At 54.0% G+C, this 14,518-nt stretch overlaps 2 protein-coding genes across 3 annotated transcripts in view; one reads left to right on the top strand and one right to left on the bottom strand.

Annotated features, from left to right (window-relative positions):
• The window catches only part of Eya3 (EYA transcriptional coactivator and phosphatase 3), an 84,296-nt gene extending 80,742 nt beyond the window's left edge, over positions 1–3,554 (top strand). For both annotated transcript variants that reach the window (XM_042688681.1, XM_042688680.1), the window contains one exon: positions 381–3,554. In XM_042688681.1, the coding sequence (XP_042544615.1) occupies positions 381–461 (81 nt within the window). In that variant the 3' untranslated portion in view covers positions 462–3,554. The remainder of the gene's footprint in view (positions 1–380) is intronic.
• Positions 3,555–6,568: 3,014 nt separating this feature from the next.
• Positions 6,569–14,093, bottom strand: Xkr8 (XK related 8). Its single transcript, XM_042688634.1, has 3 exons — positions 13,748–14,093; positions 10,111–10,307; positions 6,569–7,939 (listed from the first exon to the last, which is right to left on the bottom strand). The coding sequence occupies exons 1-3, from the start codon at positions 14,038–14,040 to the stop codon at positions 7,230–7,232; spliced, it is 1,200 nt and encodes a 399-aa protein (XP_042544568.1). The 5' UTR covers positions 14,041–14,093; the 3' UTR covers positions 6,569–7,229.
• Between the last annotated feature and the right edge of the window lie 425 nt (positions 14,094–14,518).

Below are 14,518 nucleotides of genomic sequence, written 5' to 3'. Positions count from 1 at the left end.
AAGAGTCTCCCGGACTTTCCTGCCTGGGCTGGCTTTGAACCATCTCAGCCTCCTGAGTAACCAGGATTACAGGCATGAACCATCAGCATCCAGCTAATACTCATTTTATCTGAGACATTTCATTTGATCCTGAAGATCTTATGTAATCACTGGGACAGGCCTCATGGAAGTACAGTTATCACTGAAACCTAATCAGAACTTCTCACAGTTGTACAAAACGTTCATACATTCAACTTATTTCTTCCTGACTGACAGTCCTGAGAGTTGGGCCCTGTGATAGTTACTAGCCTGTGCTCTGGGAGGGGTCTGTGGAGGATGGGGCTGAGCAAGTAAAAGCGCCCAGGAGGAGTTGGGCTCACCAGCTGTCCCCTCTCTTGCAGCACAACATGCCCTTCTGGAGGATCACAAACCACGGAGACCTAGTGTCCCTTCACCAGGCTTTGGAGCTTGACTTCCTCTAAGAACTGGAATGGGGGACTTCCTGTGGGCTCCTTTCTCTCCTGAAGGGAGCCAGAAGCAACTGGGAACTTCCTTACTTTCTCTCCTCTGTCTCTGTCTCTGTCTGGCTGTCTAGCTGTCTCTCCTTCTCTCTCCTCTCCTCTCCTCCCCGCCCTCTCTGGAATGCTGGCGAGAACACAATCAAAACCAACAACTGCAACTTTTGCCAAGAGTGAGCACAGCCTGTGTCCATCCTCACGCACACTAGACAGGACGGGGGGGGTTGGGGGGGGACATCACCTTTCTGCAGCTGCAGTGCTTTTCATTCTTCTGTGTTTTGTTTCCAGAAAGGAAAAACACAAAAGGGAATTCTCGGGGTACGATTGTACTCAGTCTGCGAGCAAGTGGCACTGCTGCCCCTTGTGGTAAGGGGCAGTGCAGCGGCGTTTGGGAGGCCGTCCCCTACCGTCTTTAGGGGATGCCGTGTATAGAGGGGAGGGTCTGCTCTCTGAAGCAGGTTCCCCTGTCCTGTCAAGAAAGAGGCGTGGAGGCTTCCATACAAACAGTCGCTGAAGGAGCCGAAACCCTCGGTGGCGGCACTTCCTCCTCTGCCCCTCAGCTGGCTCGCTCCATGGTGGGCACTGGGTACTGGTGAACTTTAGGCTTTGGCACCGCATCCTAGAGCCTCAGTCCCCCCTCAGTCCCGCTTCCCCTTAAACTACATGGCACAACCCTGAAACCTCTTTCCTTAGGCAGTAAATTTGAAGCTGTCTGGTGGACTCTGACTTAGAAACTCCATCCCAGGAGGCTTAGCCATCAAACTGGAGACAAGGGACACAGGCTTCTTAGGATATTTCATCCACTTTGGCTCTTGAGACCAGAAGATTCCAATTATTTCTCCTGCAGAGAAGCCCTCTCCTGCCGGACACTCTCCTTCAGCCGCTTCCCGACCCCTCCTGGATCCCTCCCCGCCCTCAGAGCCTCTCATCCACTGCACCCGGCTCCAGCTCCAGCCAGGCCCTGCCCAAGCGGGTAAAGAGGTCAACTCAAGCCTAAGCACAAGCTCCTAGCTACTTCCTGGAGGAGGCCCTTCACCTGCAGGGTATCCTAGGCGGGAATTTACCCAGATCTCTGCCAGGAACCTAATTTCCTATGGGACACCCTACTTTCAAATCCCATTCTAAGGTGGGAAAGCAGAAAGACTTCCTTGATTTAAATGAGAGCACTAGTTCTTCTGTTTCATGTCTGAAATCCAGAGCCAGGTGCGAGCTCACCCCTCAGCCTGCCCCTGCCAGCTTGGTGTTGGTCCCAGCCCTCATCCCGCCTCCTAGCCTACCTGTGTTTCTGTGGATGCCCTCTCTCTCCAGGATTACCCGCACACCTGCTCAGAAGGTTTGAACTTCCCCATTGCAGCCTTGGGCCTCAGAAGGAGGTCCTTAAAGCAACCCCCGCTGAAATCTCAGGTCCTCAATGCTGTGTACCCATTCCCACAGATGTCGAAGCACAAGGCAGCAAGATTCTTTCCAACACAGGCTCACACAGCTGCTGCCCAGGCTTAGAGCTGGCGGGAAGCACTTCATGGTCTAAGGTTTAGGAAGAGGCTTCCATCATTTAGATGCCGTGGCCTCTGTTTCCGGATGGGAGTGCGAGCAGGGAGGGATTCTGAGGCCAACCTTCCCGGTCTGTCCACAGCTGCTGCCCACATGCTGCCCTGCCTTGTTGGAAAGCTCTCGGCCCTCCGCTCACTTCCACGGTAGCTGTTGACTTCTGGTCTGGACAGAGGCCCCCCCACTGGGTCTGGGCCTCACCCTGCGCAGGCTGTTCGCCCTAGCAGCCACCCTCTACTCTGGGAGAGTTCTTTATTCCTAGAGTATGGCCTTTTCCTCTTACTCTCACTGCCCAGCTTAGCTCTTTCCAAGAGGAAATTAGACTTGGCCAGTGAGAAGTGGTGAGAAGTTCTGAACGGAGCAGCCTCTGCTCTCTGGCGGCCGCCGTCCTCATGGAGAGGACAGATGAGAAGCAGGTCCTTCTAGGTCATCCTCGCCAAGAGCGATCGTCCAGGGGTCACTGCCCTTGCTCCCCTCCCCGCCCAAGGACCTGGAAGGGAAGGAAAAGTTGCTGGAGGCTCGGGCCTGAGCCTCCCACAAGGCAGGACCCCTCTTCCCACAAGAGGGAGTGCACTGAAGCTGGCCACATGGGGACCTGCCCTGCCTGGCACTGTTCCGGAAGGCGATGGGGCATCTAGCAGTGGGAGCTGTTTCTGTGGTGGCTCTGGAGGTGGCGTGACTTTCGAATGTAAAACTAACTGTGCCTTAGCATCACCCTGTCCGATGGGGCAGCTGGTGATGTCCAGGAGAGGGGACCCCTGCTCCACATTTAGGTGCCCATTTGGGCTTTTGTTTGATTTGGGCTGTTTCTGTCTTCTGCCCTGCAAGTTAAGGGGCAAAGCTAGAGTCCCCATACTTGCCGCTTGTTCAGTTTCCACAGTGTCGGGTAGGATGTGACGGGCGAACTCAGCTACAGGATGTGGAGCTTCTAATTGCACACTACCTTGCCCGGAGAGCGGGGCCACAGAACTGAAGGAACCCCAGGCAGAGCAGGCTCCGGCCGTCCTCCCCCGAGAGCCTGGGCTAGGCCCAGGAGTGGTGAACTTGAGCCCCTCTTTTCCTCCCCAGGGAGCAGTTAGGGCCCCCTCTTGAGCAGGCTTGTTTTCTCCTTAAACTGCTTTTCATTTTCATCTGGAAATTAGAATTCAGCAGATACGTATGTTGAAGAAGCCAAATCGGAATTCTGAGATTCTCAAGTCATCACAAGTCTAGGTGTGTGGCAGCGTCGATCAGCAGCTCCGCCCCCCGCCGCGCAGCTGCGCTCCGGCTGCTCCCCACGCACCCGCAGGAGCCAGCCCATTGAGTTGGCTAAGATTTCTACTCCACACCCAGCTCTCCCTCTGGACTTCACCTGCCTCTTAGCAGGAAAGGCATTGGGCATTGGTCAAATTGGATATATTTATGTGACTGCGGGCATTTGTGGCTGTAGAATCCTTGACCATAATGTTCTATGTAATGGGAACTATCTTATAAACTTGAAAAAAATAAAGTTTTTATTTTCTATATAGACTTTCCTGTGTCTTTTTTTTGGTTGGTTCTGGGGCCTGAACTTTGGGCGCTGTCCCTCAGCTCTTCAGCTCAAGGCTAGCGCTCTACCACTTGAGCCCCAGCACTACTTCCTGCTTTTTCTGCTTCTGTGGTGCTGAGGAATGGAACCCAGGGCCTCACGCATGGAAAGCAAGCACTCTACCAACGAGCCACCTTCCCAGCACTCCTGTCTTTTCTGAATAAGATTATTCCCATTATCCCATGTGTTGGCACTAATCATGCTTGATCAGAATAAAGCGTTCAGGGAAAGATATCACCCTGTCGATAACTGGGTCCTTAATTTTATTTAAAAAAGTAATTTAACCCAGCATCAGTGGCTCACACCTGTAATCCTAGCTATTCAGTAGGCTGAGGATCTGAGGATCACAGTTCAAAGCCAGCCCGGGCAGGAAAGTCCCTGAGACTGTTATCTCCAATAAACCACCAGAAAACTAGAAGTGAGGCTGTGGCTCAAGAGGTAGGGTGCTAACTTTGAGCTGAAGAGCTAAAGGACAGCACCCAGGCCCAGAGTTTAAGCCCCACGACCGACAAAAAAGTAACTTTTAAAAAACTGCCACCCAGTGCTGGTGGCTCACACCTGTAATCCTAGCTACTCATGAGGCTGAGATCTGAGGATCACCGTTCAAAGCCAGCCTGTGCAGAAAAGTCCATGAGATTCTTCAGTAAACCACCAGAAAACCAGAAATGGCGCTGTGCCTCAAAGTGGTAGAGCACTGGCTTTGAACTAGCCTTGAGCAAAAAGAGCTCAGGGACAGTGCTCAGGTCCAGAGTTAAGGCCCCATAACTAACAACAACAAAACTAAAGCAGCCCTGTACCAGTGGCTCATTGTCTCTAACTACTCAGGAGATTGAGAACTAAGAATCACAGTTCAAAGCCAGCAGGAAAGTCCCAAAACTTATCTCCAGTTAACCACCAAAAAGCCAGAAGTGGAGCTGTGGTTCAAGTGGTAGAGATGGTAGAGTGCTAGCCTCAAGTGAAAAAGCTCAGTGCTGGGAAGGTGGCTCAGTGGTAGAGCGCTTGCCTTGCATGCCTGAGGCCCTGGGTTTGATTCCTCAGCACCACACAAGCAAAAAGAAAAAAGCCGGAAGTGGCGCTGTGGCTCAAGTGGTAGAGTGCTAGCCCCTTGAGCTGAAGAGCTGAGGGACAGCGCCCAGGTCCCACGACTGGACCTCCCCCCCCAAAAAAATGAAAAAGCTCAGGGACAGCACCCAGGCCCTGAATTCAAGCCCTAGGACCAGCTCTCTCATGCGCTCGCGTGCGCTCTCTCTCCATATACACATACATGAAAATGAATTTTAATTTGCAAGGGAATATTTCATATTTCTGAATTATTTCTAAAATACATTGCTTTTTTAGGTTAGAACTGGAATAATTCCTGTCATATGTGCTAAGCTTTATTAAAAAGAAGCCAATTTTTCTTTTTTTTCTTTTTTTTTTTGGTTGATTGTGGGTGCTGTCCCTCAGCTCTTCAACTCAAGGCTAGCGCTCTGCCTCTTGAGCCACAACGCCACTTGCAGCTTTTTCTGCTTATGTGGTGCTGAGGAATCAAACCCAGGGCCTCATGCATGCAAGGCAAACATTCTGCCACTGAGCCATCTTCCCACTCCCCCAATTTGTCTTTTTGGTAATTAATTAGAGATAAGTCTCACTGTCTTTCCTGCCCAGGCTGGCTTTGAACCATGATGCTCAGATCTCAGCCTTCTGAGTAGCTAAGATTACAGATGTTAGCCACAGCTCCAGGCTTTTTTTGCTTAGCTTTAATTGCAGACATATCAGTTTCATCTAGAATATGCAAAATACGAAGCTGGGGGGGGGGGGTAGTTTGTGTGTGTGTGTGTGTGTGTGTGTGTGTGTGTGTGTATGTTTTTAGATTTCCTCAGGTGGGAAATGGGGAGTTGTCTAAAATGTTGGCTCATCTTTTGGGACACATGGCTTCTCCTTGAACCTGCCTCGTCTTTACATATGACAAGAAGAAAAACTAATTAGATTATTTGACTTAGATTGGTGAAACTCCTAAGACGTCTCAAGCCATGTGGCGCACTAAGCCCAATCAAGCCTACCCTCCAGGTCTCAACTCTTGCATGAGAGAAAACAGCAGTGATCTCAGGTTGTGTATGTTTAAATGTATTCAGTTAAAAGAATTTTGAACAAGGTATTTTATGAGAAGATATTTTTGTTTTGCTTTTCAATGGTACTGGGATTTGAACAGTAGAGTTATGCTTACTAAGCTGGTGCTCTGCCACTTAAGCCAAACCCCCAGCATTTTTTGCTTTTTCAGATGAGGTCTTGTATTTTTGTCTGGGGGTAGCTGACCTTAGACAACAATCCTCCTACTTATTTCCTGCATAACTGGGATTATGGGTGTAGCACATCACAGCCATCTTATTTATTAAGATGCAATCTCATTAACTTTTTGACTAAGCTGGCCTTGACTCATGATCCTCCCAAACCCTGCCTCCAGTGGTTGGGAATTACAGGCATGAACCACTACCTGGCCAAGATGAGGATTATTTTAATGGCCTTTTCTGTTAACAGTGAGTTGCTGGTGTTAGCACATAATATTATAATACATTAAATGTTACACTGTTCATTGTATCTCCACTAAATAGCAGAACTAAGTATCCTCAGTTGTGGATCCCATACCTGGTAACAGAAACCTTCTGTCCTTTCGTCCTTCTCCAAACCACACACCTCCCAGACCAGCAAAAGGTTCTACAGAACCACCATGGAAGTGACATCCCATAAGCACCTCACCATGTAACCTTTGAAGAGCTCCTAGCAGAGGCCTTCCTCCGCCTGCTCCTACAGATGCTCTGGCTGCTAGCGGCAGAGCTGGGGTCCAGCCAGCCCTCGTGCCAGCCAGTGAGCAACCCTACACCAGCTCAGCTCCTAAACCTTGGAAAACAAAGAAGCGGCACCACGCCAGCCCTCTTCTCTCCCAGGTGCCTTTGCCAATCATAAAGAACTACACGTCCCCACTCCTTCCAAAAGGTATTAATGACACAGTCTAGAGTGGAAGATTTCCCAGGGTTTTAATCACAACCCAATAACACTGTGGAAAGCAGCATGTGTCCTCACTTGCACACACCGGCAGCACACACTCTGCCATATACTCGCTGAGGTAGAGATGCACTGGCTAGAAAGAAAAATACTCAATGGGCTCTGCGTGGCCCAGACGGCACAGGTCCACAAGGCACTTCGAGGCGGCCCGGAGAGCAGGGACAAAGGCTGAGGCTGCTGCCCAGATTCAGGCAGCTGGCAGGGCCACCCGCAGCTGGGTACCCACAGCCGCCTGCCTGTGAGGTGCCACCCAGGACTGGTTGAGGCAGGAATAAAACGGCACTCGGGCAGCAGCTGGTCCCAAGGTGAGAAAATACGTTCTGGGTACAGAAGCTCTCAGGAAGCATTTGTTGAGTGAATGGGGTACAGAAGGGAAGAATTCTGGAGAACACTCTCCAGGGGCCTCCGAGCCTTCTAGCCTGGGAGCCGGGAACCGAGGCAGGGGGACAGCCCCGCCGCCGATTACTTTGGAGGTGGGAATGCATCAGTGGGCAGCTTCGGGGGCACCGGCTCTACCCAGTGTCATGTCCCGGCCTGCCTGGGCTCAGCTGCCCGTGGCTGGGTGCCACGTGACCTCAAAGGGCCCCGTTCACATCTCCCTTCCCGGGCACAGCAGCCTCAGCCCTGACCTTGGGGAAAAAGTTCCGAGCCAGCTGACTCGCACGCCTGTTCCGGGGCAACAGGCCGTGTTCGGGAGGGAGGAGACCCCGGGCGCCGTCCACCCCATCGGGCTCCCAGTGACAGCTGGGGTGCAGCCAGCGGTAATAGATGAGGCGCAGAGCCACGCCCAGCAGGAAGCTGGCGCCGCCCACGGGCAGCCACAGCTGCAGGGCGGCCGCACCGGGCAGCCAGGCGCTCTGGGTCACCCAGGTGACCACCAGCAGGACACTGTCACTCAGGAGGAACGTCAGGTGGATGGTGGCCCGGCCCCGGGTGTGGCCCTCGGACACGTTGAACCAGGAGAAATAGAGGATGGTGGCCACAGTGGCCCGGTACAGCCACTCAGAGCTGGGGTCTGGCATGAAGTCTGTGCCCTGGAGCCAGACCCAGAGCAGCAGCACCAGCCACAGGCCCAGGAAGTGCAGCGCCACGTAGTGGGGGAAGAGGGCGGAAAACAGGGCCACGGCCAGGACTCGGGGCCACAGCAGCAGCAGATTCCACACGAAGTAGACGGCAGAGGAGCCCACGCCCAGGCGGGGCTTGGCGGGAAGGCAGGTGCGCAGGGCCCGGTGGTAGTCCAGCAGTGCCCAGGAGATGCCCACAAAGGAGGTGCAAATGCCAACCCCTACAAGAAGACGACAGAGTTGAGTCTTAAGGCCCCATAATTTTTCCTTTCCCAGGAAAGCCCAAGCTTCCTCAGGTCTGAAAAGCAGCCGTCTGGGTTCTCTTCGTGTCAAAAAGGAGACGCGCGATCCCGCGGGAGGCGCAGGTCTCCAGCCGCGGGCTGTCCTGGGGTTAGGAGGGATGACGGCCCTGCCCTGTGTCACCCCCTCTCCCCCATCCCCGTCAGCCTGACCCATGGTCCTGACTTTCCAAGATCCAGAAGTGAGAGGGGGTGGGAGGTGCCAGCACTGGGGCTTGAACTCGGGGCTTGGTCCCCTTGCTTAGCTTTCTTGCTCAAGGCTAGTCCTTTACCACTCCAGCCACCCATCCAGTTCTGGCCTTCTGCTGGTTAACTGGAGCTAGGAGTTCCATGGATGTGTCTGCTTGGATTGGCTTTGCCTCTCAATCCTCAGGTATCAGCCTCATGAGTAACTAGAATTGCAGGTGTGAGCCACTGACTCCAGGCTATGATGGGTCTCATCCCTCCCTCCGGGATGTCCACCTGGACTAGAAGACGCCTCAGGGAGGATGGACACGGCACTGGAGTGACTCTAACGTGCATCTTCCCTGCCCATCCATCCAACAGAGGTGTCCTGTTGCGCCCCCATGGCCCACTCCCATCCTGATTTCTTTCCTATGGCCACCACCCTCTCTTAACCACCTCTACTCTCTAGGTGACAAGGCTGGTGTCCCAGCCTTCCCAGCAGGCTGAAGTTTCTGGACTTAACAACTTTTGCCAGAACTGTGAGGTCAGCCAGAAGCTCACGTGCCCCGTCCCTGAGCGCCACCCCGCAAGCCTCCCCATCCTGACCCCACCACATCCACTCCACGGTGCCAGGGTGTTCCTGTAACGCCTCCTCCGTTCCACCTCGAGTCTCACCACACAGTAATCCTCTGGGCTCCAGGATGCTAGAACACAAGATTCTGCTCACCTGGGGTCCCCTGGCAGCCCAGTACCTGGTAGTAAATGTCTGCTAAAAAAAAAAAAAAAAAAATCCACAACATTGAAGCTGTACGCCCGTCATCCTAGCTACTCAGCAGGCTGAGATCTGAGGATCAGGGTTTGAAGCCACCCCAGGCAGAAGGATCCATGAAACTCTTACCTCCGATTAACCAGCAGGCATGTCTCAAGTGGAAGAGTGCCAGTCTTGAGCAAAAAAAGCCAAGTGAGAGCTCAAGGCCCTGAGTTCAAGCCCCAGTACCAACACAAAATTTGAAGCTTCTCAGGAGGCTGAGATCTGGGGATTGTGGTTCAAATCCAGCCCAGACTCCTCTCCAATTAACCACCAGACAACTGGAAGAAGTGCTGTGGGCCAAAGTGGTAGAGTGCCAGCCCTGAGTGAAAAAGCTCAGGGACAGTGCTCATGCCCTGAGTTCAAGCCTCAGGACCTACAAAAAAAACAATGAAGAAGGGCTGAGGGTGGGACTCAGGTGATAGAGCCCCTGCCAAATCCTGAGCAAAAATCCCAGTAGTGCCCAGAAAACCCACTGAGGTCTCCCTGGGCCACTGTAGTATGGACACGTGCTTCCCTAACAGCTCAGAAGCAAGTACCCAGTGGGTTCCAGCAGCTCCACTTCCTACAGCTCCGCTTAACGTGCAGTGGAGGACACTCCAGCCTGGGTCCCACTGACAGAGGACAGGGTGGAGGCTGGAGTGTTGACAGCAGAGGGCTTGAGGTCAACAAGGCTGAGCATAGCAAAACTCTTCTGAACCCTGAATCAGGAGTGAGGGAGAGCCTCGCTCGGCCTCTAAAAGTCACTTAACTCCTCTTTCCCAGAAACCCCTCTGGAGCCGAGCCTCCTCACCGTGCAAACCTCCCCTGTGGTGTCTGAGGTCCTGCAAGCCGCTGCCTCTGCCCCTCCCTGTGAGCACACTTACTAAAACTACTGGATTTCCAGGAAGCCATCAGGCAGGGCAGGAGCCCTCAGTCCCTGCCACGTCCCCAGCACAGCCACCAGCAAAGAAAAGATGCTCGATAAAACCTAAGCATCTCAAGTGGATACTGGTGTAAAAGTGAAGGCACAGCACTCGGGCCCTGAGTTCAAGTCCCAGGACCAGCACACACACACACACAGACACACACACACACACAATGTTAGCAGGAAGCAGCTGGCCCGGGAGGGGGCACTCACACTGGTAGTACTCAGCTCGGCCACTCTGCAGCACGATGGCCAGCACCAGCGTAAGCTGTGGGGTAGATTCCAGGAAGGTCTCGAAGAGGCGCAGCATGCTGATGTCCAGGGAGAGGAAGTCGGAGTAGGCCAGGTCGAACTCGGAGGGCACCTCCTGCCGCCATGCCAGCAGCCCCTGCCGCAGCCCTTGCAGGCACCTAGGCAGCACACATGCCCAGGAGACGGCTGAGGGCCTGCCTCACGGCATGGAGCCGACCAGCTACCATCCCAGCTTACCCACACGGCAATGGGGCCTTGGGCAAGCTGCCTCACCTTGCTGTTCCCTCATCTATAAAGTGGGGCAAATCCACCTGCTTCTCCTGCTGATCCAGCACTGTCCCAAGCCCTCATAACCCTGGTCCATTCATTTTACACTTAGGGGAAAGGCACTGGAAGCTAGTGGGGGCTGAGGACTGAGCCCAAAGGCAGGCCACAAAGCTGGCCTGCAGTAGTTGCTATTTTACCATGCATGCCTGAGATTTTCCTGGGAACCCATGGACAGAGGGAGCCATGGATGCCTCTGAACTCAGGCAAGTGGGGGGTCGGACTGTGTTTGGACAAGACAGAGGCAGAGGTTCCATTAGGAGGCTGCTGAATTCAGGCACCAGTGGCTCATATCCATTGGGAGGCTGAGATCAGGAAGATTGCAGTTCTAGGTTCCAATCAAAAAGCTTCATGAGATTCCATCTGAACTGAAAAAGCTGGGAGTGGGGAAGGGGTGTGTGTACCTGTCATCCCCAGAGGGAAGCATAAATAGGAGGATCACCGTCCAGATGGACCAGACAAAAACCAAGCAAGACCTTATCTCAAAAACAGCTAGAGGGGGCTGGGATTATGCCTCAGTGGGAGAGCGCTTGCCTCGTATGCAAGAGGCCCTGGGTTCGATTCCTCAGCACCACATAAATAGAAAAAGCCAGAAGTGGCACTGTGGCTCAAGTGGTAGAGCGCTAGCCTTGAGTTGAAGAGCTGAGGGACAGCGCCCAGGCCGAGTTCAAGCCCCATGACCAACCAAAACAAAAAACAATAGCAAAAAAAACATCTAGAGCTAAAAGAGCCAGAGAGAGGCATGGCTCAGGGATAGAGTGTCTCCATAGCAAACATGAAGCCCTGAGTTCAAATCCTAGTACTGCCAAAGCAAAGAGGGTGAGGGAAGAGCCTTGGGAGAATGAGAACCTGCCCCAGAAAGATGAAGATGGAGACTGTACAGAGAGAGGGGAGCCTGGAGGTTGAGCAGGGCAGGCTTGTGGAGGGGGTCCAAGTAGTGGTGGAGGCGCCATGTCCCCCACCCCCAAGAAATGACATCACTTGGCTCTTAGGAGGAAAGCCTGGTCACTCAGTCATTCATCACTGACTGTCACTTCCCTATTAGGGATGGCCTAATAATAGAGTCCCATTGGGACTTTTCTTTTTTATTTTTTATTGTGAAAATACTGTACAGAGGGGTTACAATTACATGGGCAAGATAATGAGTATATTTCTTATCAGGGACTTTCCTTTGATGAAGCTCTTTTTCCCAACAGGGTCCCCCAACAGGGACCAGTCAAATGCAAGAACAGAGACCATGTTTTTCCAACCCAAGGCCCAGCAGAAACATAAGGGAAGACGCAAGGCCCACAGAGGCTTTTCCAAACTCTCACAACTGTGTCTCTCACCCTCATCTGGATTTTAGTGATATCTGCACAGCCTCTCAAGCAAATGGCAACATGAAAGCTCCTCTTCCCACTGCTAGAGACTCTACAGAACCTTGTCAAGGCCAGATCTGGAAAGTTTGAAAAGATGAGTTCCAGCTGGGCTCAAGTGGATGAGACCTGTAGACCCAGGTTCAAAGCCAGCCTAGGCAGTCAAATCCAAGATACTGTTCCCTCCAATTATCCAGCAAAAAGCCAAAAGTGGAAGTGTAACTCAAGTGGTACAGCAAGAGCCTTGAACAAAACCAAACAAGAACACAGGGCCCCTGAGTTCAAGCCCCAGTATTGGCATGCATGGATGCAGGCATGTGCACAAACATACACACACACAAAGGTAGGTTCCATTCCGGGCACCAGTGGCTTACACCTATAATTCTAGTTGTAATCCTAGCTACTGAAGAGGCTAAGATCTGAGGACGGAAGACTGAAGTCAGCCCAGGCAGGAAAGTCCATGAGACTCTTACCTCCAATTAACCACCAAAAAGCTAGAAGCGGAGAGGTGGCCCAAATGGGCCTTGAGCACAAAAGCTCAGGGACAGCCCAGGCCCTGAGTTAAAGCCCCATGATTGGCATACAAAACAATGATAATAATAACAATAACAATAATAATAGAACAAAAGGAAAAAAGAAAAGAGGAAAAGCTCCATAGCAGATTCTGGCTCCGGTTTCCCATACCAGTCCACAGAACTATGGCCCTTGCTTTCAGCTCCCTCCTCCCTGCAGGACCCTGCTAGTTCTGAAAGGAGCACTGTCACGCGGTCTCTCTCCATCCTCTTGCTGTCTGGGGATGGGAATCATGGCTATAGTGAGAAGAACATAACTACAAAAGGAAGAGCCCTGTCCTGGGGTCATGGCTTGAAAGCCCAGGTAATCATGAAGTGGGCACACATTTGTTGAATGTCTACTCTGTGACTGACAATTTAAAGTCATTTTCTTTAGCTACTCAATAGAAGCCCAGACTATTACTAACCCCACTGGAGCCCTGAGGAAACTGAGAGCTGGAGGGGTCAATGACTTACCCAAGGCCCTACCCAGGACTAAAAGCTCCAGTGGGGACAGTCCTCCACCAACACTGTGTGTGGACACTTTCTCACTCTGTCCTTCTCCCTGCTCTACATGACTTTTTTTTTTTTTCCTGCCAGTCCTGGGGCTTGAACTCAGGGCCTGGACACTGTCCCTGAGCTGCGTTTGCTCAAGGCTAGCACTCTACCACTTCATCCACAGTGCTACTTCTGGCTTTTTTTTTTTCTTCTTTTTTTCTGCTTATGTGGTACTGAAGAATCAAACCCAGGGCTTCGTGCATGCTAGGCAAACATTCTACCACCAAGCCACACTCCCAGCCCTCTACATGGCTTTTTGATGTGTGTGTCCCAGTACTGGGGCTTGAACTAGGGCCTGGACATATCCCTTAGCTTTTTTTGCTCAGGACTGGCACTCTACCACATGAGCCACAACTCTGCTTGCAGCTTTTTGCTGGCTAATTGGAAATCCAGGTCTCATAGACTTTCCTGCTCAGGTTGGCTGGGAAAGGTGATTCTCGGATCTCAGTCCTCTGAGAAGCCAGGATTACAGGGGTGAGCTACAGGTGCCTGGCTCTACAGATGTTTTATACGGGGGGGGGGGGGGGGGACAAGGCTGGGACAATTGTAGAACGATCAAAAATGACAAAGCTAGGGTTGGATCTGAGAAGTCTCACATCAAAGTCCCTAAACTCCTCTTCCTTCTCTGGGCCTCAGTCTCTTCCCCTGGGATTCTCTTGGGGCAAAGGTCGGGACACCACTGGGAGGAGGTGCGATGCCCTAGGGCTAGGTTTTCTCGGCAGCCAGCTCCATGCCACGCCTGCCAGGTAGGTGTCAGTCCCGCGCCTCCCCGGTCCCGGGGCCCAGGCGCGGGGCGGCGCCCCCCCTCACCTGTACAGGTAGCCGAGCTGGAGGAGGTGCAGCAGCGCCAGGCAGCGGCCGGGGGGCTGCGGGCCGTGCAGGCCGGCGGGGTCGGCGCGCAGCCAGAGCCAGCTGAAGAGCTGCAGGGCGCCCGAGGCCAGGCCGAGCAGCGCCAGCACCAGCGCCGCCCACAGGTAGCGGCCGTGCCGCGCGTACTGACCCGCGGCCCACAGGTCGGCGCCCAGATCCAGCAGGAAGGCGGCAATGCCCAGCACGCCCAGCACCAGGTCCCGCAGGAGAGCGGCCCGGGGGGACCAGGGCATGGCCCGTCAGGTCCTCCGAGAGGCCCCAGGCTTCCCCTCCGTGCCTCGGGCCCGCCCTCGAGCCGGGGGTCGCCCGGGCGGGAAGGGGGCGGGAGCAGCCGAGGAGGGGCGGGGCAGGAAGGGGGCGGGAGCAGCCGGGAGCCACGAGGTAGGAAATGGGCGGGAGCAGCCGGGGAGGGGCGGGGCAGGAAGGAGGCGGGAGCAGCCGGGGAGGGGCGGGGCAGGAAGGGGGCGGGAGCAGCCGGGAGCCGCGAGGTAGGAAATGGGCGGGAGCAGCCGGGGAGGGGCGGGGCAGGAAGGGGGCGGGGCCGCCGGGGAGGGGCGGGGCAGGAAGGGGGCGGGAGCAGCCGGGAGCCGCGAGGTAGGAAATGGGCGGGAGCAGCCGGGGAGGGGCGGGGCAGGAAGGGGGCGGGGCCGCCGGGGAGGGGCGGGACCTGCAAGAGCCGGACTTGCCTGCCCCGCGCGGCCTCGGGAGGAG

This window comes from Dipodomys spectabilis, unplaced genomic scaffold (genome assembly GCF_019054845.1).
Source record: "Dipodomys spectabilis isolate Male_0828 unplaced genomic scaffold, ASM1905484v1 ptg000118l, whole genome shotgun sequence".
Taxonomy (NCBI): Eukaryota; Metazoa; Chordata; class Mammalia; order Rodentia; family Heteromyidae; genus Dipodomys; species Dipodomys spectabilis.
Note: the sequence above shows the minus strand (reverse complement) of the source record. Positions and strands in the feature narration are given on the sequence as shown.

Bases quoted from the DNA above. Each gene is read 5' to 3' on its own strand.
- Xkr8 (XM_042688634.1), bottom strand. From the start codon at position 14,040: ATGCCCTGGTCCCCCCGGGCCGCTCTCCTGCGGGACCTGGTGCTGGGC. The intron at 10,308-13,747 runs GTGAGGGGGGGC...TGTGCTGCCTAG, and splicing joins CAGCTCGGCTACCTGTACAG to GTGCCTGCAAGGGCTGCGGC. The intron at 7,940-10,110 runs GTGAGTGCCCCC...GTCTTCTTGTAG, and splicing joins CCGAGCTGAGTACTACCAGT to GGGTTGGCATTTGCACCTCC.